The 27,941-nt window shown below is 47.7% G+C and overlaps 1 protein-coding gene across 3 annotated transcripts; it reads right to left on the bottom strand.

Annotated features, from left to right (window-relative positions):
- Positions 1-2,227: 2,227 nt before the first annotated feature.
- MGST2 (microsomal glutathione S-transferase 2) lies at positions 2,228-14,313 on the bottom strand. Of its 3 annotated transcripts, XM_006081703.2 has the most exons (5): positions 14,142-14,297; positions 11,947-12,046; positions 6,730-6,800; positions 3,177-3,258; positions 2,228-2,472 (listed from the first exon to the last, which is right to left on the bottom strand). In XM_006081703.2, the coding sequence occupies exons 1-5, from the start codon at positions 14,197-14,199 to the stop codon at positions 2,343-2,345; spliced, it is 441 nt and encodes a 146-aa protein (XP_006081765.1). In that variant the 5' UTR covers positions 14,200-14,297; the 3' UTR covers positions 2,228-2,342. The 3 variants fall into 3 exon arrangements, with proteins under 3 accessions (XP_006081765.1, XP_014310722.1, XP_014310729.1); XM_014455236.2 differs by lacking the exon at positions 11,947-12,046 and having other exon boundaries at positions 14,142-14,276; XM_014455243.2 differs by lacking the exons at positions 2,228-2,472; positions 6,730-6,800 and having other exon boundaries at positions 3,183-3,258; positions 14,142-14,313.
- Positions 14,314-27,941: the final 13,628 nt, after the last annotated feature.

The following is a 27,941-nucleotide window of genomic DNA, read 5'->3' as shown; positions in this document are numbered from 1 at the left end:
CGCTACTTCTCAGCTTGCAGCTCCAAAGAATCAGGTGTTCTCTCCCCTAGCCACGCTATCAGTATCACACCTCACATAATTAACATCCATTCCCTAATAGCATCTCATTCTCACTCCATATTCAAATTGTCCCAATTGCCTCCCAGATGTCTTCTGTGCTGTTTTATTCTAACCAGAATTTTTTGTTGTTGTTAATCCTCATCCGAGGATATTTTTTCTATTGATTTTTAGAGACAGTGGAAGGGGGCGGGGGGGGGGGGGTTGAAAGAGACACATCGAATGGTTGCCTCCTGCATGCACCCTAACCTGGGGGTCGAACCAGCAACCTAGGTATATGCTCTTGACCAGGAATCGAATCCAAGACCCTCCAGTGTGCAGATTGGCACTCTAACCATTAAGCACACCAGCCAGGGCCTGAGGATTTGATCGAGGATCCTACATTGCCATTTGGTTTTTATTCTCTTTAGACTCTTTTAAGGCAGAAAAGTTCTTCTCCATCCCTTTTGTTCATAATATTGACTTCTTGAGATAATAAACTGATTTCTACACATAAAATCAATTTAACTAATATGCAAAAAATATATATGTAACTGTCAAAGAGATGGGAAATTCACATCTCTCCAGCCAGTGCGTTTGCTCCCTGTAGCCCAATTTGTAGGAATTAAAATGATCAAGAGGTTGCCTTGGTGACAACAGAATTAGAACAAAGGAAATAAATTCTGTCGTTCAGATGTTTAAAGATGCAAAACTCCGATATCATGGTACACCCATCTTCTTTTTCCACATGCTGTTTAACCAAACTCAGTGTGTGTTTATAATTTAAATAGTTTCGATTTAGATGCAAAAATAGAAGTTGTTTAAAAATCCTCAAATGTAAGATTTGAAGAATTGTATTTTCCCCTCTTCCAAAGGAGTAATTGTGCTTTAGGGTCAAATATTTGCATTCTCTTCCTTGTCTTCAGTGTATAAGACAATTAAAATGTCACAATACAAGTCACCATAACTGATCAGAATACTAAAAAGTGAAAGGCCCCAGGATTACAGCATTTTAGAGCATCAGCCCCATTTTACCTGTGAGAACACTGAGACAGAGAGCCATGAAGCCAGCAGGCTCAGAGCAGGAGCGGCGTTGCAGGCTCTGAGCTCTCCCCGCCTTACTGCTCTGCCTCTGCTGAGGTGCTCGGGAGTCTGACAGTGAATGGGGGTGGGGGGGTGGGGGGGGGACAGGCTTGGAGCCAGATATCTCTATCCCCAGACCAAAATGTTCTTGGCGTACTTTGGGTAGTTGGTACTTGTGTTGGGGGTGTAAGAAGTTGTTTTCTCCCCTCCTATTCTAGAAACACTGGTGTTTAAATACTTTTATTTCTTTTTCTATTCTTCATAATCTTTGTAACTTCCTTTGTACACACAAAAGAGAGAAGTGCTGATAAACAGCTCCTTGAATATCCACACCAGATTCAAGGCGTCCAGCTTTCTCTGGAAAAATTGACAAGAGAGCTTTCTCCCTGATGAGATATTACATGCTCATAATTTCATTTTCCTAAGGTCCCTGCGGACTGTGAGGCGGACTCATTCCCATTTTACAGAATGAAGAACGTGAAGAGAGGTCATGGTAATTGTGCCAGGCAGTGGCTGCACACAGGGTCACAGCAGCCATGGCCCCAGGCATCGGGGGTGGGGGACGGGGGAGAGGGGGGAAGCATCAGAACCCAGCCCGGTCCTGACCGACCACGGCCCTCCCCATCCCTGCCAGGGGCAGAACGCTCACTGAGCACAGGTCCCTGGATGGTGCCTTGAAAATACTATGCCTTCCTTTTTCTTTATAAAGTCCATTTTCACAGCCAGGCTTATTTTGTGCTGTTAGTCGGCGGCTCTCTGCTCTGGCTACTCTGTGTGTTTGCCTGATTCCCCCATATGCAGCCACCTGGGTTGCCTTCCAGCTGCCAATTAAGTGAGATCAGCTGTCTTATCAGGGTCTGTCTGGAACTTTCTATCCAGGGATAAGCAGTCTCAGAGGCAGGTGATGGCCACAGTCCACAGAAAGCCCCGCGGGGTCCAGCGGCAGGCTCTCCAAGCCCCACGCAGGCGGGACTTCAGCCTGCACTTCTCTAACCAGGCCCAGCACGCTTCCACTGATGATCCCATATACCCTCCCAGAGCAAACTTCCGTTCTTAAAGACACAGGGAATCGAGTCTCTAAGGGTGTGTTTCTACAAAGCCACTTCAATAAAAACAGAACCAAGGCTTTTATTTTTGTTTTAATGGAACAAGTGAAACCATATAACCTTCAGAGTAGAAATACCTTCTGCAAGCATTTGAGCAGGGGGGTGGGGAGTGGGGGGTTAGAAGTGCCTCAGTTTCTTGGCGATATCAATGTCCAGGTATTCATCCAGAAAGCTGTTTGCAATCCCGAGAACTGCTAGGACGGCCAACAAGGCCAGAGCCCCCAGACTCAACCGGAAACCAAGGATCCTGCAGGGCAGAGATGAGGGAGGGAGGTGTTAAAGGGCTACAGTGGTGAAGCTGGGCGTCCTGGGGTCAGCTGCTCACTGTAGATACTGCCCAGAACTTCCATGTTTTGGCCACTTGAAAATTTGCATTCATCATATAAATTCAAGGGGATGCCTAACCACACGGCTTAGTTGGCTCCTTTGAACATTCAAAGGATTGTTAAGGCTAGGCAGGATTATTTCCTTGGTAACTTTCTGAAGATAACACAAAATTTTTGCAAGGATTGAAAGTGTGATGGTCAGCCCTAGCCAATTGGCTCAGTGGATAGAGTGTAGGCCTGCAAACTAAAGGGCCCCGGGTTCAATTCCAGTCAAGGGCACATGCCCGGGTTGTGGCTCGATCCCCAATAGGGGGCGTGCAGGTGGCAGCCAATCAATGATTCTCTCTCATCATTGATGTTTCTATCTCTCTCTCTCCCTCTCCCTTCCTCTTTGAAATCAATAAAGATATATTAAAAGAAAGTGTGATGATCAAAGAGTGCACACTTAGTATACACTTTTATACTTGAACTTTCCTGTCTGGTGCCTAATTGTGCATGGACTTGGGGAGATGTGGCCTCGGGCAATCACACCCATCAGTGCTGTTAATACTCTCAGGAACAGCACGCTAATTCAGACTCTGTCCACTGCTTTTTGCCCAAACATTAATTCTTGGGTTCTCCTTACCTTTTTTTAGCAGCTTCCGAATATCCCCAGAAATACTGGTGACGGGCATACATATACACCAGACCCAGACAAGTAGCGAAACCTATAGAGAAGAAAAAAAAACAAAGAAGATACAGTCTGAGGGCAGTCTCTCAAAGTGTGGAAGCTGAGAAAATGGTCACAAAATGTCTGACCAAAGACGTGTGTCCAAGATACATAGAGAATTCTGACGACAGTTCAGCAGTTGAAAGAAAAACAACCTGACTTTTGCAATGGGAAAAATATTTGAATAAAGAATTCACGGGAAAAGATAAACAAGTGTACCAATAAGCACATGAAAATTTTTCCCACATTATTCATCATCATTCAGTATCAGCAAACCGTGATTTAAAACCACAAGAGGACACCACTGCACGCCCACGAGAATGGCTCAGACACTAAAAGACTGACAATACAAATGTTGGTGATGTAGGAATCTTCATACGTTATCGGTGGGAAAACAAAATAATACAGCCACTTGGGGAAAAGGCCTGGTAGTTTCTTTTGAAACGACACATACTTATGACCCAGCAATTCCATTCCTATGTATTTACCCAAGAGGAATGGAAGCGCATGCCCATAAAAAGACTTGTACAGAATGTTCATTGCAGCTTTATTCGCCATAGCCAAAAACTGGAACCAGCCCAGAAGCCTATCAACAGGAGGACAGATCCCCAAACTGTGAGACTCATGCAGTGGAATATCACTCGGCAGTGAAGAGAAACCTGGTGAATCTCAAAAACATGTTGTGGAGTGAATGAGGCCACAGTGTGTGCTTCCAATATGGAAAGTTCCAGGACGGGCAGAACTACACCAGGAAGAAAACCTTCCGAACAGTGTTTGCCGCTGAAAGGGGTTGACTGGGAAGGGCATGGGACAACGTCTGGGAGGTCGTCATGTACTCTATCTTCCTAGGGAGTTGGGTCACACAGGTGTACACACTTGTCAAAACTCATTGAACGGTGCACATCAGATTTTCTGATTTCTTTAAAAATAAGTTTTACCTAAAAGAAATATAAAGCATGGCGTGATGTCCTGCCATCCTGTCCAATGTAAAACATCAGCACCCTGCCTACATGAGGAGCCCTCTCTTTCCTGAGCACCGCACGGTGGGAACTGCCAGAGCCCTCTTAGAAACACACAGAGCGTATCTGTGCGATTCTGATATGCTGGATAGAATTAAAGTCAGTATGTTATTAGGTCACAAACATTTTCTTTTTGTTGTTGTTGATTTTAGAGAGAGAGGAAGGTTGTGGGAGAGAGAGAGAAACATCAATGTGAGAAATATCAATCAGTTGCCTCCCCGACGGGCGGGGGGTGGCGGGGAGCAGGGATCAAACTGCAATCTGGGCATGTGCCCTAACCCAGAATTGACCTTCCAGTGCACGGGACAATGCTCAGCCGAAGGAGCCACACCAGCCAGGCCTAGTTTCTTCTACATACCAGGCATTAGTCTAAGAATTGGGGTTAGCAGTGAGATAGATACAAGCTCCCTGCCTTTATGGAGTTTATCAGCAAAGACTGACGACAAATACATAGAATAATGAAAAGAAAATTAGACTGGAAGGTGCGGTGAAGGAGATGAGGGACGGGACAGCGGGAACTGGAGGCGGTGCCTTTGGTTTTCCGTTCTGAGGACTGAAGGATGCCTGCGGAGGTGGAGAGTCTCTGAGCAGCTACCGTTTGAAACTCCCCACCTAATGAATGACTCCCCAAAAACCGGTGAGAACTGTTCAGGGGCAGTTAATAGGCAACTTACTTTGGATGAGAAAGAACCCAGAGAAAATTACAACAAGAAGACACCTGAGAAATGCCTTCCTGACAGGCAGTGGGCCCATCACAGCGAAATGCAAAGGCTCCAATGGCAGAGGCTGAACCCCATGATCAAAAGGCACTTTTCTTATTAGTTGTTCATGTGGTCTCACCTGACAAGGAACCAGGCCTTCACTCGTGCCCGTAAGGGACAACAGTGTGAGTGGGAATAAAGTTAAGGAGTCTTTTTCTAAAGGACATTTTATCTGAAATTCCTCAGTCGACCGTAAAAATTACAAGAAGAAGGTGATAGGATTGCGTTTGAAAGCAGCGGGATTTGGGCTTATTATTTAAGTCTTAGCCATCATAGGTCAAACTTAAATGAGGCCATCAGAGTAATCGGAAAGCATAGGGATTGCCCTGGCTAGTATAGCTCAGTTTGGTGCCTCCTCCCTTGCACCAATAGGTTGCTGGTTTGATTCCCAGTCAGGGCACATGCCTGGGCTGTGGGCTAGATTCCCAGTAGGGGGTGAGCAGGAGGTAGCTCTCCATTGATGTTTCTCTTTCTCCCTCTCCCTTCCTCTCTTTCTAAAAATCAATAAAAATATTTTTTAAAAGAAAGCAAAATGGATTGACTTTCTCCAGCCAAGGCAGCTGGCGCTGATCTAACCTCCCGTGAGGCATAGTTTGGGTAAAGCCCTCGGCTCGCCAAGGATACCCCAGTCCAATAGAAAGTACATCATTGTAGAGTTGTTACGTACAAACAACAGCACTGCATCCCTGGGAACTCTCAAGAAAAGGGACATGGATTGTCGGGTCCAATTCCATAGACCCTGCTCTGTACTTGAAAGCTGATTTTCTCCTACACTGGTAAATGTTAAGTTGGACAAATTACTTAACCTTTCTGTACTTCAGTTTCTTTGTATGGGAAGCAGGAATAAATTATAGAACCCAGGGCTGGGGTTCGAAACTCTGTCTATACATTAGAATCACCTAAGAGGTTTCAAACACTCGGTTGCCTGGGAAGCCCCCAGATGTGGGTGGGACTGGGCAGCAGTATTCTCCACGTGCTTCTGACCACAGTGCTAAGGCCAGCAGTCCAGGTCGGCCACCACCGTGGCTTTACCGCTCTCATCACTGCCGCCCAGGGAAGGACGCCCACAGCAGGGGCGTGAGATGACACATGAATAAACAGCGGCTCAGGTTCTGCTTCAACTGGGTCCTTCCATGGCTTGGGATTTTAGACATCAGTCTTGGTTACGGCTGTTAGTCTTTCATGCAAGAGCCCCTCAACCCCCTCCAGTAGGCCCTGGGGATACAGCAGCAAATGGGGCAAATTCCTGCCCTCAGGGCGTTGGCATTCTGCTGGGAAACCACAGTGAGGGACTGTGACATGGAGCTAAGATGAGGCAAGCCATCCACCTCCCCCACTATCAACTGCAGGTCAGGACACACGCCTGCAGGGGGTCTGGGACATGATCCAAAGGAGGTCAAGAAACTAACGCAAGATCTGGAAGTCAAGACAAATGTTGTGTTGTTTTTATTCTGAAGTGCCCAACATATCATTTGTTTCAACTTTGGAAAAAAAAAAGTATTGAATTAAATTAGAATAGAGCAGAGTTAGACTATCTGCAGCACAGTGCTCTTTGATGAACAGAGACATTGCTGGTTTTGTTTAAAACAATCTCCAGGATTCATAGATGTGTGGTTGCATGCCTACCCCTCAATCGTTCCAAGAACCATAATCCTCCTTGGAACAGAGTGGAATGTGTTTTGCAATTACCTTGGTTGAAATACCATCCAGCCATCCACAGTGTAATCATGAACAGCGGGTAAAACTCCACACCATTTTGTCTGCAGGAAAAAGGTAAAGACATGAGTTATTTTATGAGAAAACTCTACGCCAAAGTATTGAGTTTCAATCTAGAGGTAAACTGACCATTGTCTTTTCACAAAAATAATATAAGAATTTACATAAAGAGCTTAAATGACCCTTCCATGTAAAATGACTCTTTTTTAAAAATATGTGTTTACTGATTTTTAAAGAGAGAGGAAGGGAAAGGGAGAGAGAAACATCCATGTGAGAGAGAGACATTGATTGGTTGCCTCCTATACACACCAAGACTTTGGGGATCGAATCCACAGCCTGGGCATGTGCCCTGACTGGGAATTGAACCAGTGATATTTTGGTGCAATGGACAATGACGCTCAACCAACTGAGCCTCACCGGCCAGGGCGAGTGAGTCTTTTGAGGTGAGACTGAAACATTGTTTAGAGCAGGGCCAGGAATCACTCTCCTACTTACAAGTTGCCAGAAATAGAAATGAATCATGCTCTTTTCCATAAGAAAGGCCTTGAGATTGTCATGATTCTGAGCCTAAAAAGTATTCTCTATCTTATCTGAAGAACCCAGAAAATAACTCAATTCATATCAAAGATATTTCTTCCCCCAAATTCCCTCATATCCATTGCTTCCACTTAAGTGACTCGGCACATTTTTTAAAAATGGTCTTCAAATAATTTCCCTAAAACCTCCTGAGGTAAATGAATGAGCATATTTCATTCCCACTGTACAGAGGACAGACAGAGTCCACTGAGCCCAATTTGACGGGGCCTCACAGAGAATCGAAGGGAGACCGTGTCAGCTCCAGAATCCGAAGCTCTGTCTTCATGTCAACTCAGATGGCCTCTGTTCATGGAAGGCTTGGATGGAAACGTTGATACTATTTTAAGCAAAAGGGAACAGTTCTCTGGGAACTATAGTTAATGCATCTGCACCTAGCAAAGGGAAAATGATGCATCATATTCCTCCGCCTTCCAGAGATCTTGGCGAGGTTGGCTGCCTTCTTTGCTGACAATATCCCAACCAGAAAGAACTTTAATGTAATTTGTAATGAGGTCTTGAGTGGATCTTGGTGGGAGAGTCATCATGTACAGGATTATCAATGATCCCACATGCTTCATTTTTTTAATTTAATTTTATTTTTTCCATCACCATTTATCCCCTCTATGCCCTCCTCCACCTCCACTCCTCCTCCCCCTGCAATCACCACCGTGTTGTCCACATGCTTTCTTAAAGAAGCCTTAAAAGCTTGAGCACTTAAATTGAGGTGATGGGCAATTGACCCGGAAGTAGCTGATAGTGGCTGGTGAAGCCCATAAGTGATATTTTTAATTAGGAAAAAAAAGTGGTTTGGTTTGGTTTGGTTTTTGCAACCCAGATGGTGACATCAGGGGCCCCCGAACCTCTCTCCTCTCGTGGTATGTACAGCTGCACACAGAGCAACTCCCTCTGAAAGTCCAGACACCAGCTGAGTGGCTCCTACACCTCGGTCAACTGAGGAAATGCCCACTCTGTATTATTTTTATAAGAAAAGGCCCAGACACACTCGCACCATAAACACCACCCCCAGCACAGCGCCCTACAATCAGGAGGGAACCCTCAACTCCCAGCTTCTTTCTGAGGCCCGCACACCCAGCACCCCAACCTGAGGGCCCGGCCCCCCAAACACTGAGCTCTGAAAGCCAATGGGGCTCTCACCCACACGACCCACGAGGCTTTGGGGAGGACTCCAGCAGGGCGGTGCACAGCCATGCCTTACACTGCTGGCCAGGAGGGGTTGTGCCCCTGCACACACCTGCTGGGTTCCGGGAAGTAACTGAGAAGATAGGAGAAGGAGGGCTGAGGTCCTAGTGAGCAGGGCTTGTTGGAAGCTATTCAGATTCAGGTCAGGATGGGAAGGTAACAGGCATTTGTGATCCTGGAGGCCAAAGCCTGGAGCATTGGGCCAGTTTAGCACCATATCCTGAATGACCACGTGGAAGGCCACCCAATAGAAACACCCATATAGGACTTCACGTGAGCAAGAAGGAAACGTCCATTGTGTCCAACCATTGGGAATATGGGGTTGATCCATCAGCACAGCTAATACAATTGACTTGGAAAGAATATCATATGTATTATAAAGCACACACAAAATAGAAACGAAAGGATGAAATTTTAAGTATAAATAGAAGTTTGAATATCCCCCCCTTCCCAGCAGATTACTTAGTGCACCCTCTCAGGGTACACATCACTTCTGAACATCTTTGTGATTTGACAGAGAGATTTCTAATGAACAGACAACTTTGCTTATAACAATCTTGCTCATAGGAAATCTGAACCATTCGCCAAAGGAGAAAACCTGATCAGACGTAGAACATTTGTAGTGCCGTGCTCATAGGGTGATATCTTTTAAAACCTAAAAAAACAACTTAAAGGCGCTTTCGTAGGTTTTCCTCTTTTGAGTTTCTGTTTGCTGCGTTTTCTCCCTCCTTTTGCTTCATGGCTGTTTTCCCAAGCAGCGGGCTGCTCGCACTGTTAACAGAGGCCCCAGGCCCCAGCCGCTGGCTTTCGACCCTGGGACGTCTTTTGGATTATTACTCTGACTGGGGGTCGGAGCACCAGGCTAATACACTCAGAACAGTCTTGGGGATGAGAGGTTGCTGAGTTAATCTTTTATAGACGCGTAACTATCTAAATTGCTCCTTGTCAAGTAACCCTTGTGTGGGGACACCCGAGGGAGGTTGTGGGGGGTGGCAGGAGAACATGACTCTAACCAGCACTTGTCAGCGATGTGGCTGACAAGAAACAGGGTGAGCAGAGAGGGAGTGAGGCTTGCAGCTCATCAAACACCAGCTGTCCCCTGACTCCCTGAAATCACCCAGCCTGTGCAACAGATGCTTTTGGTGGTGGCACTAACTGAATGCTTGTGCCCTCCCCAAAATTCATAGGAAGCCCTACCATCCGTATGTTGGTGTAAGGAAGTACTTAAGGATACACAAGGGCAGAAGGGCCCTGATCCCATAGGATTGGTGTCTTATAAGGAGAATAGCCGGGAGCTCTCTGGCACCCACCGTCCTCACTCTCCCAGCACCCAGGCACACGTGCGCAGAGGAAAGGCCACGTGAGGACATGGAGAGCCACGAAAGGAGAACTCTCACCAGAAAATCGAATCAGCCAGAACCTTGGTCTTAGCCGAGCAGCCTCCAGAACTGGGAGAAAACAAATGTCTGTTATTTAAGCCTCGTGGTCCGTGGTGTTTGTTACAGCAGCGCAAGCTGACTAAGACCGGTGGCTTGTGGAGCAGGAGGCTAGAGTTCGAACAGCTCACCATTTAGAGTCATTTTTCATCTTGGAGGAATCTCAAGCCCTCGTTTAGTGGGCAAGTACATTCTGTGCTCTCAGCCAGTGCCCAAGATGAGTACACATGGAAGAAAAATGGAGACGTGCTTATGGTCTCTCTCATTTAACTTATTTGCACTTACTACAAAATTAGGTGACCCACATTCCCATCATCTTAGTAGCGCAGAATGTTTGAAAAAGTACTGTCTTTCTAAATTTTCCTTTTCTCCGTAGTTTTTAGATATGCATTAAGGTCACTTGTTTTAATTTCCGAATTTCAGAATTAGAATTCAAAATGACTATAAAAAACTAGTGAAATGGTAACAACAACAAAATTACAGAACTACAAGAGTAAGAAGAGGGTAATATTACAAAGAGTACTCAGATTCGTGACGATTGGGTTTACTTGGGCCTTGTGGCAGGTTAATTCTGGACCAGGAACTGAATAATTTAGCATGAAGTAAATGAGGATACTTTAACAAGAACTAAGTAAGAAGCAATTCCTCTATCTTACCCAGAAACATGAAACGCACTACATATACTTCTAGACTCCTGGCTTAGAAGTAATATGAAAAGTTTTAGTCTAAAAATAACAACCTAATTTTTGCAATGATTGGAGAAAAACAGCTAAAGAATTCGTGCTCCCTAGCCTCAACATGCAGAAGATGAAAGACTCTCCGTAAATGATCCTCAAGTGTATGAAGAAGAGTGAGGTGCTCAGCTACTTCCTTCCAGTGAGGCTAGAATCCGAGGAAATGTATTTAAATTGCGGCAAGATCCATTTAAAACTTGGATCTACTTTTCAGATTTAGAAAAGCCTTTAATCTAAAGGAATCGAGGTGCTCAAATTTAACTACATAGAAGTTTCTAAGCTGAGCAATAGCATGAAGGAATGGCCCTTGGTGAAATTATAACTGCTATTTTCACAATTGGAAAAAAATGTGTTCTGGTAAAAGGCTGGGAAACTCTAGAGATAGTCACCTCAATCTGTGTAGGAAAAGAAGCGGAATGAATGGGGGCTCTGGAGAGGGGCCTTGGGCTGGTAACTGGGTAAGTTAGGCTTCATAATAAGCATCTTTGCTTGGCAAACGAATATCCAAGCTCAGACAGGAAACAGGTACTTCCGTGGTGCTCAGAGGGACCCTGCACTGATTGCCGTGAGATGTCAAGTTCCACTTAGAGGTAGAATTCACCGTAACACCAAGCTTCCTGACTATGCTTGGAGCAAAGCAGCAGGAGAAAGAGGTAGGGAAAAAGGCAGCATTTCCGTTACAGCCAAGGCCATGAGACCTCTAAGGGAGGCTGACGGGCTTCCATGCTTGGTCCAGGAGAGCCAGAGAAGAAAGTGCATCCCCTCTTGGGAACCGGCAGAGCTCAGGGGAGCCCGCCCTTCACACCAGAACAGGTGGCCAAGTAGGCTTCGGAACAAAGTGGTTATCCCCAGGGATCCCGCCTCGGATAAAGCTGAAATAGCTTTACTAGTCATCTGATTTGGACAGATTTATCCTAAACCTTACACTCTGAGGCAAGAACTGGGCTAGGGCTGAGAACCATCTCAGGAGAAATTCAGGGAAGGGGTAGAGCCCAGCCTTTTTGTAAAGGCCCCTCCGAATCTGTAATAAAGGTGGGTAGAGACTCCACGCACTGGCTACCTCAAGCTTCAAAGGTCATGAGAAGGGTGTTGGCCGGGAAGAGTGATTCTCTCTTCTCTGCACATCTTTCCCCACATCAGAGCGGGGTGTGTGTATGTGTGTGTGTGTGTGTGTGTGTGTGTGTGTGTGTGTGTGTAGTGTGTGGCCAGCGCGGATCCCTGAACGGTGGAGAAGCATGACTTACTGTGCACGAAATATTCTCTCAAACTCAGGTGACCCAGAGACTGCTGGGGGCATAACTTTGTATTTTAATCTTGCTTTTGCTACATGCATAGCAAAATAACCTGCAAGTAAAAGGGAATCGATGTTAAAAATCTGACACATTATTATTCATTAATAAAATGCTAATTTAAACCACAATTAGATACCACTGCATACCTATTAAAATGTATAAAATTTGCCCTAGCTGGTTTGGCTTAGTGGATAGAGCGTCAATCAGAGGACTGAAGGATCCCAGGTTCGATTCCGGTCAAGGGCATGTACCCAGGTTGCAGGCTCGATCCCCAGTAGGGGGCGTGCAGGAGGCAGCTGATCAATGATTCTCTCATCATTGATGTTTCTAACTCTCTCTCCCTTCCTCTCTGAAACCAATAAAAATATTTTTTAAAATATGTAAAATGTAAAAGACAGGTCATACTAATTTACAAAGACAGACAACTGAGGATACAAGAGTAACTGGAACTCTTACCACGGCTGGTGGGAATGTGAAATGGTACAACCACTTAAAAAACCATTTGGAGGGATTTGTTAGTTAGGCATAGTGAGACCATGTGATTCAGCCTTTCCACTCCTGTGTGGGCATGTCCTACCCAGGGTCCTGCTTCACCTTTGCTGATGAGGGCACTGAAGGACACAATATCCCGGCCAGGGCCACCTGACTGAGACGTGGCTGGACTGGACAGATTCAAGACTGCCTTCAAAACCTGAGCTGCTTCTACCATGACACATGGGGTCCTGACTCCATAAACAGCAGACTCTTGTAGGAGCTACAAATTCTGGTTCTTATGCCAACTGAACAGCTCTCGCTCTCTCTCGCCCTCCCCTCCCTCCCACCCATCACCCAACATTCCCTGTCCACCCCCAATCACCATTGTTGCAGTCTCCTCTCCTCTCTTCCCACTCCCACCCGTGGCACCCCGCGGCCAGACCTTCTGGCCCAGTTCACACTGTCCCCGCACCCACCAGCCACAGAAGCCTCCTGTGAGGATGACACGGGCTCTGTCAGCGGGGTGCCCAGGGCCCCGCTCCTGTGCTCCCTGCAGTGTGGGGATGAGGGTCACACGGTGGGTAGTGGCTCCATGTAGGTCTATGCGACCCAGGGGGCCAGCACGGGGCGCTTCAGACCTAAGTGCTTCGTAAATGGGTCACAAACATCCTGCTCTCCTCCACGAAAGGCTGTGACTCAAACCACACAATGGTGTAATATTTCCATAAATCCACAGAACGAACTGGCTAAGCAAGGCACTGAGGGCGTGTGCAAGCTGGACTTTATCCTCAACTGCAGTGCCTTCGAGCAGCCCACAGCCCTGCCCGGTTTGCGGGTACAAACAGCCTTGGCAGGGTAAAGAAATGTGTACTTGGTTTGAAGTCGTGCCCAGCAGTGCTCAGACCCTCTTCCCCATTTAGAAGGTCAGAGGCTAGGAACTGAGCACCTGTGATCCCCGTGGAGAAAAGCCCTCGTCCAACCAGGCGACTGGGATATTGAGTAATCCTAGTGGGGAGGTGCTTTAGAATTTAGAATTCAGTCCTGAATCGGAGGCTCATATCTCTGCAGGAGATTCCTTTTAACCTGATACTCAGACCTGCCATAAGCAGTGTATTTCAGAAAACACATTAATTAAAAGATCAAAGTTTAAGAAACCACAGCCAGAGTTCACAGGCAGGTACGACGCTACCTTTGGAACACTCGTAATTAATATTTATAGTCAGCTTGCCCCGCTCCTGGTTAGCACCCTTGGAATGCTGGCGTGAACTGTGGGTCATCACCACAGAGGGGCGCTGGGCAGACTATGGTCTTCGGAGCACACAGGGGCACCAGCAAGTATGCAACCAAGAAACCAACCTCCCTCGACCACACACACACACACACACACACACACACTCACACACAAACATGCACACACACACACTCACACACACTCACACACACACACAAACACTCACACACATTCTCACACACACTCACACACACACACTCACACACACACACTCTCACACACGCACACACTCACACACTCTCACATACACACACTCCTACACATTCTCACACACACGCACACACACTCTCTCACACACATACACACACACTCTCACACACACTCTCACACACATACACACACACACTCTCACACACACACACACAAACTGCTGGACTCTTACTTTGCTGACAGGCAGAGAGGACAGAGACAGCAGCCAGCAAAACTGAGTTCCCGGCCATCTTTCACCAAGAAGGTTCTGCTTCTGGGAACTGTTTGTAGAAATGAGGGGAAGAGAACAGGGCACGTTCATGACCTTCCTTATAAGGTAAACAAAGCCGGGAGAGAGAAAAAAAAAAGATGATTGCAGGCGGAGTGACCTTTGCTCTGGAACAGGAACAGGAAAGCGGCTGGTCTAGCTGCCAGTCTCGGTCTTCATCTGCCCAGCTGCTTCCTGAACTTGATTTACTGGCTCTCTCGTGCCAGCCAGCGGGCTGCAGGATTCCCCGCGGCAGCGGCACCTGCAGCTAAACCGTCTTCTCAGCCAATTCCCAAACAATTTCCCCCTCTCCCAACACCGGGGCCCCTCTGGTCCACTCCCCAGCTGCAAGGCCTGCTGAGACCGTCCTCATCTCCTGTGAGAAAGTAAAAGGAAGCACTTATTCAATCCCACTGAGAGTTAAATGCTAATCTAATTTAAACAGAATCTAACTTTATTCCCCAGTAAATTACAGGCCCAGAATTGGAACCCAAGCCCAGCAGCTCCCACCTGGGCCCTGTCCCCTGTCCCATGCTGCCTCCCACGGTCACCTTGACACTCCCACGATCATGGTGATAATGTGTGTGTTTTTTAAAGATATAATTGACATATAACATTGCGTTTGTTTCAGATGTACAACATAATGATTTGATATTTGTATATATCGTGAAATGATCACCCCAATAAGTTTAGTTAACATTCATTCCTCACATAGTTATAAATTTTTTCTTGTGATTTAACTTTCGTCACCTTGCTGTACATACATCCCCATGACTTACTTGTTTTATAACTGGAAGTTTGTTTCACGGATTAAAAAACAAACAAGCTTGGATATATGTTCAGAGAAGGAAGGGGGCCCGAGAGGAAAGAAGTGGAGCGATACTTTAATTGACCTCTGGTAGGAACACGGTGACATGCTGGCCGAGGGCCTCTGCACCGCAGAGCCACGCCCGCCCCTCTGCACCCACGTAGGGTGAAGCCCGCAGCCGGGTCCTTCACGAAGCCCATTCATCATAGTCCCCCCTCTGTCCATGCAATCGTTTTGCTCTGTAAAGATGCAGCTGCCTCAGAATAAAGTCGGGGGCCCTTCTTTGTCTCAGATCACTGAGACTCGAGGGATCCCCAGTGCCCACAGGGCGGCCAGCACGCCTCAGCCTCACACAGGTCTGCCCCAAGCTCCCAGTCCAGACAGTTAAGGTAAACCACCGTGGCAGGATTTATGGCCTCCGTTTGTTCAGAGGGGCTAATGCGGGCTGAAGGGAAGTTCAAATGAAATAGGGCTGTTAGGAGGGTTGAATTAATTAACATTTATAAAGCACTTAAAATAGCACATGGCAACTAAAAGTGCATGCTGAGTGTTTGTTAAATAAGCACATAAAATACCTAGAAAAGTATTGAGCATATTGGGTACAGAATGTTAAAAGATATTTGTTAAAAGGTAAAAAACCATGCCTCTCAGACAAATACAAAATGAAAACACATCGAGAGTTTATTGAATTCATTCATGAGGGAAGCAGTATGCCATTTTAACCAGTTCAAAGGAGAATTCAAAGAAACACACATAGGTCGTGTTAAAAAAAATGATACTCAACTGGAGAAATGTTGAAGATCTTATTGGCTTTATTCAGTGGTAAAAAACCATGCCGCACCCCATCTACCAGATAGGAAGGAGCTCCAAGGAGCTGTACAGAATGAAAGACTTGGGCAGAAGGGGCGGGAACAAGGAAGTTATACTTGGCAGAAGCGACTAGTGATGCAAAGTCACTTTCCTTTAGGGGATGGCAGGGGTTCATCGGGCCAGTTATCTAACCAGTGCTGATCAGGCGATTCCTGATTGGCTGGTGCAGGATTCCATTTCTGGGTGAGCTGAAGCTGTAATCAAATCCGATTTGGTGACACGGTGCTTAGAATAAGTGCCTCCACTTGGTGCCTGCTGTCTTGTTTTTAGCACTGAGGAACAAGGAATGCCAAAATTAACTTGCAAATACCTGCAAACCAGATCTTCTCACAATGCCCTGCTGGTCTCTGCAGGTTCCCCCTGGTCTTACTTGTTCTTGAAGCCAAAGAAGACCAAGATGACGCAAGAAGATGAACCCTAGAAGTCCAGGACAGTATTGAAAGTTCCCTGTGTGTTCGATTGAATGGTTTTGGCCTTCAGTACACAGCAGAGATTCTAAACTGCACACCGGCTGCCCTGAACCCACACCACCATCTCCTAAAATAACTTCCCAAAGGACAGGCCCTGAGGGGGAGGTCTGGGCTGGGCCTGCGGGCAGGCAGAGGCTCTCCGATATGAGGACTGCTCCGAGAACACTGAAAAGGCAGAACAAAGAGGTGAGCAGGGAAATGGGACCCCTGTCAGATGGCCAAAGCCTTTGGGAGTTTATAGCTCCTGTTTTGAGAAACCTGGGCACATCCATACTAGAGAATAATCTTTAAAAAACAAAACAGAGAACTCCAGAGTGACCTTCTTTGTCTCCTCAATGAATGACCTTCTTTCCTTCCACTTTCCAGACACATCCTGAGATTCCCTGCTGACTTCTCCCCACCAATGCCAGCCAGTCTGCAAACCCAGGTCCTAAGACAGTGATGGCGAACCTATGACACGCGTGTCAGAGGTGACACGCGAACTCATTTTTTTTGGTTGATTTTTCTTTGTTAAATGGCATTTAAATATATAAAATAAATATAAAAAATATAAGTCTTTGTTTTACTATGGTTGCAAATATCAAAAAATTTCTATATGTGACACGGCACCAGAGTTAAGTTAGGGTTTTTCAAAATGCTGACACGCCGAGCTCAAAAGGTTCGCCATCAGTGACCTAAGAGATAGTTGACATGATGGGAGAGTGCCTCAAGTGCTTGGAAGTTTTAATAGAGCTTGAGAGCGCAGCTAGTTTCTGCCGCTTGGAAGGTGTACAACAATGGAGCAATACTAAGCCTGCGTCTGGGCTGACCCACCAAACAACAGTCATTGCAACACAGCACACAGCCTGTTATAACGTGACTCATGAAAACCCCGAATGGGTGGACCATAGGCCAGTCAGGTCCTGCAGAAAAAGAAACATAACAAAACACAAGCAAAAACCCCACCAGCCCCAAACAGGAAAAACCAGATATCACATCAGGAGGCAGGAAGGCCGAGGACTGTTCTGCTACCCTGGCAACAGGATAAAGAATTTCAAATACTGGCCTGGCCAGCGTGGCTCAGTGGTTGAGCATTGACCCATGAACCAGGAGATCACAGTTCAATTCCTGGTCAGGGCACATGCCCAGGTTGCAGGCTTGATCACCAGTAGGGGGCGTGCAGGAGGCAGTCGATGGAAGATTCTCTGTCATTATTGATGTTCCTATCTCTCTTTCCCTCTCCTTTCCTCTCTCTAAAATCAATAAAAACATATTTTTTAAAAAAGAATTTCAAATATTGGATATTTGGTTTGCTCTTCTTTTCCTTTATTTTTTTTCTCTTTTTAATCAATCTTTTTTATTTGTTTTTATAAAGTCTTCACTTTTTTTGAATCTTTAAATTTTTTAAAATTACAGTTTACATTCAATATTAGTTTGAATTTGTTTCATCCTTCTTCCTTTTTGTTTATCCTTCCTGCTTTCTTCTTATTGTGTTTTGTTCTCGCATTTGTTTATGGGATTTGTCAGCATAGCATCCTCAGAATCTCAGTCTCTGGCAGGTCCCAGGCCGACCCACCCGGGAGGGAATTCCAGACAACACAGCTTCCGTCGACCTCTGAACCCACTTCCCATTCACGTTCAGAGGACCCACCAGCTCATCTCATTCCAACCCTAATTTGCAATTGGAAGGTTCTGGACAGCCACACAATTCAGAGCGGAGAGCTGTGGCTTACTGTCCTATCAAGAGAAGTTATATCTTGTCACACCACTAGGGGGTGTAAGTCGCAGGGTTACCAGAACTCGGGATTCCACACGTGGGGAGGCAGCTGGAGCATCAGAACCGGCAGGCAGGGCCTCCCGGTCTCAGCTTCCTCCTCCAGCTCTCCAGAGGCCCAAGATCAGAACTGCAACAAGTCAGTTCACAAAAGCTGTTTGCCAAAACCACTCCTCCTTGGTGCCCTAAAACACACCAGGTTTTCAGAAGGCCACATAATGACCCCTTCCAGCAAGAGCCCTGAGATGCGCCGGAGCTTCAAGCCTTGGTGCTTAAATGTAGAAATCCCAGGGTTTAGTCCTTAGTCCTGTCTCACTCAGAACTACACACAAGCCAAACACAGACCCTGCCCAGAAAGGGCCATGGGCAGCTGAGCCCAGCTGTGCAGTATCAATAAAGCAGTTCTTTGAGGTCTGGGAAAAAAAAGGAAAGGAAGGGTCCAAAAGAGGACACTGCAGAGGAGGCGTCCCTGTGGAGACCACAGGAGGCAGTCTGTCAGGGGTGAGAGGTGAGACCAGCCGAAGGAAGTCCCACTGAGTGGACGCAAAGCCAAAGGGTGAATTTCGTTTTTTGATACATATTTTGAAGAATCAAAAGTCCTACCTCACACTTTGGTTTGATCTTTCAGTGCATGCCTGGCTTCTAGAGCGGTTTGGTAAAATTAAAGCGCAGTCTGCAGATTACTTCGCCTAAATTCTTTGCAGAGGAGCAGGTCACAGAGCAGGGCCGAGTCTGCAGAGGCGCCTGGGTCAGGCAGGCTGTTTGGTTGGGAAAACATCAGAAAAGAGGGCTGGCTCCACAGGGGCAGAGAAAAACCTACAGCAGGAAAAGGAAGGCGTCTGGAGATATTCTCAAAAGTATGCCTAAGTAGTATTCGCCCACTCATTCATTCACGCATTACCCAGTGCACTGAGAATGTCCCGCAGGCCCAGCGCTGTGCTGAGCCCTGGGACTCAGGGCTGAGCAAGACAGACAGCAGCCCTGATCTGGTGGCGTTTTCAGAGTGTGAGCACAAGCATGAACAAGACTGCACCAAGCTAGTCAATTCAGCACCACTGTGTTGAGTGCTGTACGTGGCAAGTCCCGGTGCCCCCGGAGCGTGCACCAGGGCACTAACCTGGTCTGGAGGCCACAGAAGTGCAGTTTCGGCTGAGGACTAGTAATGCAGTGACAGCTAGGTGAATGGCTGAGGACTAGTAATGCAGTGACAGCTAGGTGAATGGCTGAGAACTAATAATACAGTGACAGCTAGGTGAATGGCTGAGGACTAGTAGTAATACAGTGACAGCTAGGTGAATGGCTGAGGACTAGTAATGCAGTGACAGCTAGGTGAATGGCTGAGGACTAGTAATGCAGTGACAACTAGGTGAATGGCTGAGGACTAGTAATACAGTGACAGCTAGGTGAATGGCTGAGGACAAGTAATACAGTGACAGCTAAGTGAATGGCTGAGGACTAGTAATAAATACAGTGACAGCTAGGTGAATGGCTGCAGGTGTGTGCGTTGGGCTGGACAAGTGGGCAAAAAGGGCATGTTCCGGGCTGAGGAACAGCAGTAAAAACACCGGAAAAGGGAAAGGCCATGGCACAAAGAATTCTGCTGAGCCAGGGCCCGCCCACACAGGGCCTGGTAAGTGTGCTCACTTTAGTCCAGAGGTGCTCGACCAAGAGGATTTTGTCCCCTCCCTCATCCCAGCTCCCAGCCCCCGGGGACATTTGGCAATGTCTGGAGACATCTTTCCTTGTGCAGTCGGGGAATGGAGAGCTACGGGCGTCCAGGTCGGGATGCTGCTACGTCTCCTGCACTGAACGGACGGCCCCACAACAAAGAACCATCCCACTCAAATGTGCTGAGGGCCCGAGCCCTGCTGTATAATGAGGATGAGGAGCCACTACAGGGCTTTAAGCGGGGAGATGGTGTCATGCGATTTGTTTCCAAATCTCAGTGTGGGCTGAGGGGGGCCACCAGTGTAGACATAAATGGGTCTGTCTGGAGCCTATTGTGCAGGACGAGGTGGTGGCCGGCCTGCGGGGAGGTCAGCGGGCGGGGAGGAGTGAATGGACAAGAACGATATCTGAAAGAACGAACCGGCCGGATGCGGTGACAGCTTGGTTGTGGAGGTAGCTCAGCCCACGCTGTCTGAAGCAGCAGAGCCCGAGGCAAGGGAGGCCTAACGCGGATGCTTTACTAGTATTTGGACGGCGTGATCCCAAGGCAGCAAGAGAGGGGGCGTTTCCTCCCGCGGCCGCGCTTTAGATGAGCTGCCGGGACACACAGCTGCCGCTCAGGGTGGGCTGCTGGAGAAGGCGCCCCTCAGACCAGCCCTCTGGAGGGAGGGAAGGAGAATTTACCTTCTGTCACCCATCTCTCACTGATCAGTTTCCCCCCAGGACAGTTTGTAAGCATATTTCCAAAGTATTTGACATTTCTCCCATCATGAGTTGGGACCACAGCCTCTCCTGTGACTCTGGACTGTGAATACCTCCCTCGTAGCCAGGAGGACTCAGTAGAGGAGGTGCTGTGTGACTTTCAAGGGTCGGTCGTTAAAGGCCAAGCAGCTCCTGCTTTGCCCACGGGAGCACTGTGCTTGGAGCCCTGGGCTGCCATGCAAGAAGCCCACTACCCTGAGGCCACCGTGCGGGGCTGGTCCGCGCCCACAGCCAGCAGGAACCGCTGCACCTGCAAGTGAAGATCTTTTCGGATGAGTCTAGTGCACAGTCACTTCCGGCCGTTGAGTCTCCCAGCTTTGGCCTCGGACACAAGCCAGTCCTACCGTGTCCTACTGACCCACATAATCGGTGAACCTGATTCAACGGTTGCTCTACACCCCATTTGGGGTAATTTGTCACCCCTGAGCAGTTACTGGAACAACCTCGAGTTACAAGTTAACAACTCAGTCGTCCAGGTTCATCCCTTGGCCCCTCTGACATCACTCCCCGTGCCTTGCAGTGTGGCACTTCAGACAGGAGTCGGGACACGGATGGCTGACAGGCCTCACATGGCAGAAGAGATACCCCACAGGGCGTCAGTCGGCCACCATGGAGCCGTTGCGGAGCATGCGGATAGAGATGGATTCAGTAGAGAACTGAGGTCAAGAGCGTTGGGCATGGTGCACCGGATGTGTCTGATGGATGGAAGGAAGCAGGAGCTAAGGTTCCCATATTTCTGGTTTCTGACTTGAGCAACCAGGTAGGTTAATGATGGTGCCATTTACTGATATAGGAATTAGATCAAAGGAAAGGTTCAGTTTGAAATGCCCATGAGTCCATTGGGTATGGCAGGAAGAGGGAGCCCAGGTCACCAAAGATGGTCAAGGTCATTGATCTTAAGACTGCGGGGCCCCAAGAGGGCTTAGGGTCCACCCTGATCCTTCTTTCCTGTGTGATTAATATTTTCTAGGTCTTAGTTTGGGAACCTTGCCCCACTGAATAATGTATTTCAAGATTAGTGTTAGAGAAGACAGAGGTAGCCCCCAGGAAAGTGCCCGGCATCTGCAAGAGCTGCCGTATGCAGGCACATGCCCTGAGCCCCAGATTTTTTTAATGTGAGGGGAAGATATTTCTGTTACTTTCAAATACGTTGGAATCCTTCCTCCGCAGGCAACTCTCCTGTCTCCTTCCTCTCACCTTTAAATCAAATTGCAAAGGTTCTCTGTGTGCATAATGGTGATCTGTTTTTGCATCATTTAGATAATGGGTGTCTCTGACTCGTGTTCTTGTCAGTGTTGCTGTAGTCCATAGACTCAATACTCGCAGGCTTGGAGGAGATCTCAAAAGGTGACACACCACCTCCTGTCCCTCATCCGTAGGTAGGCAGGGTCCTCTTCGGAAACAAGTCAAGGTCAGACCTGGGGACACTAGCGTTGATGCCTGTGAGAGCAGGGCCTGGTGGCCTCACTCCCTCCTGTTCTCAGTTCTTCCAGATGCCTCTCCCCTGACCCCACCACTAATAAAATAAATTAACTGTACAGCTTTTAATTATTTACAAAATCATATAAGTGTGTGTGGGCGGGGGGGATACAAGAAAAAATGAAGAAGGGAGAAAGGGATGAAGTGTTTACTGAAGTACAACATTCCAAGAACTGTGATGTTCTGGGGTTTTATCTCAATGAATCCTCACAAAATCCTGTTGGCATTAGTGACCCTTATTTTTTACCTGAAGAAGCTGAGACACAGAGAGAAGAGCTTGCTCAAGATTATGCAGCTAATGAGATGCAGAGCCAGAGTCCACGTCTGGTTCCAAGTCGGCGATCTTTGCACTCTCGCTTTCCTCCCAAGAGCCTTTGTGCCCATGACTCCTTACAGAACCAAAGGCGTCTCTCTCTGCGTTTGATGGACACCGGGCTGTGTGCCCTGAACCGCTGTACCTCTCCATGAGCACCACCAGATGGCGCCGCGAGAAGCTAAAATCCTGCTGCTTTTTCTGGGCGCACTTGGCGAGACAGACAAGCGTGGGTAAAACAGCTGCAAGGAGAATGTCAAAACAGAGTTCTATTTCGGTAAGTGAAGCCTTCTGCCTGGCCCCGTCTCCCACCGCGACGCTTGGTTGGCTCTCCGCAGACTATAAATGAATGTGCTTCTTGCTTCTCTCCCCATCCGACTGCTAACCCACATCTCTGGTTCTATTTTCTCTCCCTCCCTGACACTGGTCCCGCCCACACCAGGGAATAGTCTGTCCTAAAGAGAGAGGGCAGCAGCCAAGCTGGGTGGTGAAGAGAATCCTTCCCCATAGCAACTGGTGGGCTGTACCCCAAACATATCCCTTCCCGTCACTTACCAACATACACACACCTCACAACATACGCACAACGGCACAGGCTGGTCTGAGCACATGCCTGTCTGAGTCAGCTGCCGTAACAAAGTGCCACACGCAGGAGGGCTGAAACAGCAGAGATCTGTGTTCTCACAGTTCTGGAGGCCGGAAGTCCAAGATCTTGTCGGCAGGTTTGTTTTCTTCTGAGGCCTCTCTCCTGGCCGGCAGAGGTCTGTGTCCTCACACGGTCATTTCTCCACGTGTGCATCCCTGGTGTTCCTCTGTGTGTCATCAGGGCCCACACTAATAGCCATAGTTAATGTATTTAATATATTTTATTGACTTTTTAGAGAGAGAGGAAGGGAGAGGGAGTGGAGAGAGGGAGGGAGAGGGAGAGGTGGAGAAAGAGAGAGAGAGAGAGAGAGAGAGAGAGAGAGACAGACATCAATTGGTTGTCTCCCATACTCACCCCAACTGGGGATCGAACCTGAAGCCTGGGTATGTGCCCTGACCAGGAATCGAACCCGAGATCTTTTGAAGCCTGGGTGGATGCTCAACCAACTGAGCCACACCTGCCATGGCCTCAGGTGCCCTCCACTCCGCAAGCTCCATGAGCACAAAGTTGTTATATGTACTAGACCTTTGCCAAATATTGAAAGGGGAGACCACAGAAGAGCATACAGCTAGAAATAACTTACACATAATATCCTAGAGTCCTTAATAGGAATTTATCAAGGACTTTTTTTTAAAATATATTTTTATTGATTTCAGAGAGGAAGGGAGAGAGAGAGAGAGAGATAAAAACATCAATGATGAGAGAGAATCATTAATTGGGTGCCTTGTGCACACCCCACACTGGGGATTGAGCCCACAAACTGGGCATGTGCCTTGACTGGGAATTGAACCGTGACCTCCTGGTTCATAGGCCGACGCTCAACCACTGAGCCACACCGGCCTGGCAGGGACCATCTTTCCCCTTAGGTTCCAATTCTGCCAGTTTTGTTCAGGTCACCTCTCTCTAGAGAGACTCTTCCCCACCCTTCTTCCTCCCCGGGCCATCTGGTTCCCCCATGCCCCTTCTATTGCAACCCTCCTGGGCCATGCTCTCAAGGGCACGTACCAGTGGGTATTCACAGGCGCAGCAGCGCTGTTCTTTCATGCCTCTTGCCACCAGGGGGCCCACCTTTTAGGTAGTTGCTTAAAGAAGCGAGCCATCACTCTCCAAGAGGAATTCTGTTCCTCCCCCAAAAAGCAGAATACAAGAAACTGTTCTGATAAAACAGCTTTATCATGTTCTTATTACCCAAGATAAAATGACATCATGTAGCTGATAGGGTTAAAATCTGAAAGGCACTTTTTTAGTTCAAATATGACGAGGGAAATTTTATGTACAATCTCATAACCCCGTCTAATAAAGAGATGATCCATGAACCAAAGATACATTTGTGGGCAAGGCTGGAGGTATGCAAATCAGGGGAAGATGGGTTGTGGGTAAATGAGACGCTCAGTTGAAGGAATGAATGAAGTATGTGTATATGATGCTGTGATTTATAGCAAGAGATATACATTTGGTCTTTGTCCCGGTTTTGGGCACAGAGCTCCTAAATTTTTTGGAATAGATACAGAGCTATAAAAGTGAAAAAGAGTGTCTTATCATAACAAACCCATTTCAACCACACCTGGGTGTATACTAATGAGGTGACTCTTGGAAAGCCCCTAAGGATGCAGGCTCGTTACCTTGAGAACCAACCATGTGATTAGAACATTGGAAAATTCAGAAACACACACACACACACACACACACACACACACACACACAGGTGTACTAGGGAGGGGAGAGGGCCTGGAGATTGAATCAATCACCAATGGCCAGTGATTTAACTGATCCTGCCTATGCAATGAAGCCTCTATAGAAACCCAAAAGGATGGAGTTCAGAGAGCCTCTAGGTTGGTGGACACCCAGAGGTGCTGGGAGGGTGGCCCGGTGGGCATGGAGGCTCCTTGCCCCTTCCCACGTACCTATGGGTCTCTTCTACCTGGCTGTTCCTGAGTAGCCTCCTTTTATAATAAACCATTAATCTAGTAAATAAGTTGTTTTCCTGAGTTCTGTGAGCTGCTCTAGCAACTTAATCAAACTAAAGGAGGGGGGTTGTTGGAACCTTCCATTTATAGCCGGTAGGTCAGAAGCATAGGTGACAACCTGGACTTTGGACTGGCATCTGAAGTGGGGGCAGTGTCGTAGGCCTGAGCCTTTCCCTGTGGGCCCTATCCTGGCTCCAGGTAGTGTCAGACCTGAATTGAATTATAGGAAGCCCAGCGGGTGTTGTAGACTTGATCCCTGTGGGAATAAACCCGCAGGTCCGGTGTCAGTGGTGTTGTAAGAGGTGTAGGGTGAGAGTAGGGGAGACGCACAGGACACTAGGCGGTTTTCAACCATTTCAATGGAAGCCAGGCGAGGGTGGAGAATGAATGGGAATGAGAACATGGGTGAGATGACTGCCTTTCCTTTTCCAGGAGCTGAATGTGAAAGGGGAAGGACAGTGGAGCAGCCACTTAGGTGCAGCATCCATGACACCATCCAGACTTTGTTCTGCAATCCGGTCATTTTACACTCATCATGTCTCCCGGAGTCTCCAACAAAGGGCACCTCCCGGGCATCCAGCTCTCCACTGCCACAGGCCTCGGGCAATGCCAGCTATGCCCTTACTTGAGTGAATGTTTTGATAGAATTTTGGAGGGAAAGAAGTAGAAAGGTCTGCAACACTGGAAAGAAGAGAGAAGAGATATGCTATGGACTGAATTGTGCCCTCTGCAAACGCTGTATGTTGAAGCCCTCACCCCCAATGTGATTAGATTTGGAGATAGGAACTTTAGGGAGGTAATTAGGTTAAATGAGGTCATAAAGGTGGAGCCCTAACCCAATAGGACTGGTAGCTTTATTAGAAGAGGAAAAGACACCAGGAGTGCACACACACACACACACACACACACACACACAGGAAAGAAAGGCCATGTGAGGACACAGTGAGAAGGTGGCCATCTGCAAGCAAGCAAGAGAGTCCTCATCAGAAACCAACCCTACCAGGAGATTGATCTTGGTCTTGCAGCCTCCAGAACCGTGATAAAATTAGCAGACTAATGCAGGAAAAATAATTTATAAGCAAATAAATAATAACTAAATAAATAGGGGTCTGTCTAGAATGCTGAACCTAGATTTTGCTTCACAGTTTTGTGTAGGTCTGGCTCTAGGGGCATAACTGGAGAGGGAAGGGAAGAAGGGGAGGGATGTGAGATATGCGGATTTGTCACACGAGGACACTGGCCCACATCACACACACACACACACACACACACACACACACACACACCATTTGCTGTCCTCCATCCCCTGGATTTCTGGGGCTGGCTGTTCTCAAACAAAGGCAACTGTTTGAGGTGGGAGCTCTCTCCTTAATCCTGAGTCACTGTATTGTCCTCTCAAAGGCTGGCTTAGTTTCTCAGTACCCCAGTTTAGGTAACTACAGTCTGTGGTGAGAGTCGTGGAGGTTTTTTCCTTCTGATTGATGCCAGGATCAAAAGGAGCTTTAGAGTCTTTCCTGTTGTTAAGGACCCACCGAGAGGCGCTCCGCCAACGCCGCCGTGATCCTGGGAGGCGGAGATGAGGCAGGGCTGGAGGAGGCTGAAGAACCGCACGCAGCGAGGGTACCTGGCGTCTCTTTAGGAGCATATAATGGACCCAAAGTGGTGTCTCACTCACAGATTCGTCGCCCCTCCCTTCGTTTCTAACCTTGGGGGGCGGGGGACTGCATTAATTACTTAAACAGTCGAGCAGCTCAGAGTCTTCCTTTCAGCTGCACCGCTCACGTGGCTGCCTCTTTTATCACCGCCGGGTCGCGGCTGCCAAGGGTGGGCGAGGAGGGCGGAGGGCGGCCTTGCATGGGGCGTCTGTTTAAAGGAGGCCAATTTTCAGCCTGCTTTGCAATGCAAATGCTTACAAGAGCATCCCCGTTGCTCCTTAGAATTCGATGGAATAAAGGCACTTAGGAGGGATTCGGCTGGGTCTGTTCCCAGCCCTCCCTCTTCAGGCCAGAAGCAGTGTCTCCAGGTCATCCTTTGGTGACGGCTGTTTTCAGAGTTTCTATCGTAAGAAAAATCACTTCATTCTACGGGAAGAGCAGTGTAAAGTGGGACCCATCTAATGCTGTTGTTTTAAATGTATTTAAAATAGTGTCTTTTCAATGGGCCTGTTAACCCGTTGGCCCGGGGCCGCTGGGGCTCTGGGCTCTGTTTGGGCAGCGGCGCTGGCAGAGGCTGCAGGAGGGCAGCGTGGCCTTAGCATTTCTTGTGTCTGGCCAGGTACCTGCTAAGCACACGCTAAGCGCTCACTAAATAATTTCCTTCGTGAATTATTTATGCTGCGGATGCATTCATCTTTTCTCTTAGACTCTAAAGTGTGGGTTTGGCCGTCCTGTACATCTTTTTCACAAATGGGTCTTTTCCCTGTAATCGTCGCATTGTTAGCAGTTCAACAACAACAACATCAACAATTATGTTGTTACCATGTGCCGGATGATGTTTTTCTCTGGTCGGTTTCGTTTTTCAAATTAAATTAACACACATAAATATTACCAAGATTGACGATCTTCTGATCGTTCTTCTGGCAGAAATTCTCTGCCTCCTCGCGTGGTGAAGGAAGCGCGGCTTCGCCGTCTCTGGAGCTCAGAGAGGTCTTCATGATGGAATAAAAGGTGGGAAGGGGCCACGGCAAAGTGTCGTCCATTGACACAGGCATTTGCTGGGCTTAGCCCTGCCTTGAGAAGCCCACAGTCTAGGGAAACACATAAGCAAGTAACAGCGGACATTTTCACAGCGTTTGTTATTTATTAAATGTCGCGTTTGGTTGGCCCAGGAGCACCTTGCGTACGGGATGGGCTGTAGCAGACACTAGTGTTCAGATGAGCCAACTGTCAGCATCGGAGGCTGCAGCCCTGGCAGCCTCCCCGCTGTGCTGAGCAGGAGGCAGGTCAGCTGAGCAGAGGTGCTGTGGGTGTGTGGTGACCAGGACCGCGCG

The sequence above is a fragment of the Myotis lucifugus genome, unplaced genomic scaffold (assembly GCF_000147115.1).
Source record: "Myotis lucifugus unplaced genomic scaffold, Myoluc2.0 scaffold_1, whole genome shotgun sequence".
In the NCBI taxonomy this organism is placed as follows: Eukaryota; Metazoa; Chordata; class Mammalia; order Chiroptera; family Vespertilionidae; genus Myotis; species Myotis lucifugus.
Note: the sequence above shows the minus strand (reverse complement) of the source record. Positions and strands in the feature narration are given on the sequence as shown.

Coding starts and splice junctions, on each gene's coding strand:
- MGST2 (XM_006081703.2), bottom strand. CDS start 14,199: ATGGCCGGGAACTCAGTTTTGCTGGCTGCTGTCTCTGTCCTCTCTGCC. Junction 12,047..14,141: donor CCTCTCTGCCTGTCAGCAAA/GTAAGAGTCCAG, acceptor TTTTACTTGCAG/GTTATTTTGCTATGCATGTA. Junction 6,801..11,946: donor GAGAGAATATTTCGTGCACA/GTAAGTCATGCT, acceptor TTTTTCCTGCAG/ACAAAATGGTGTGGAGTTTT.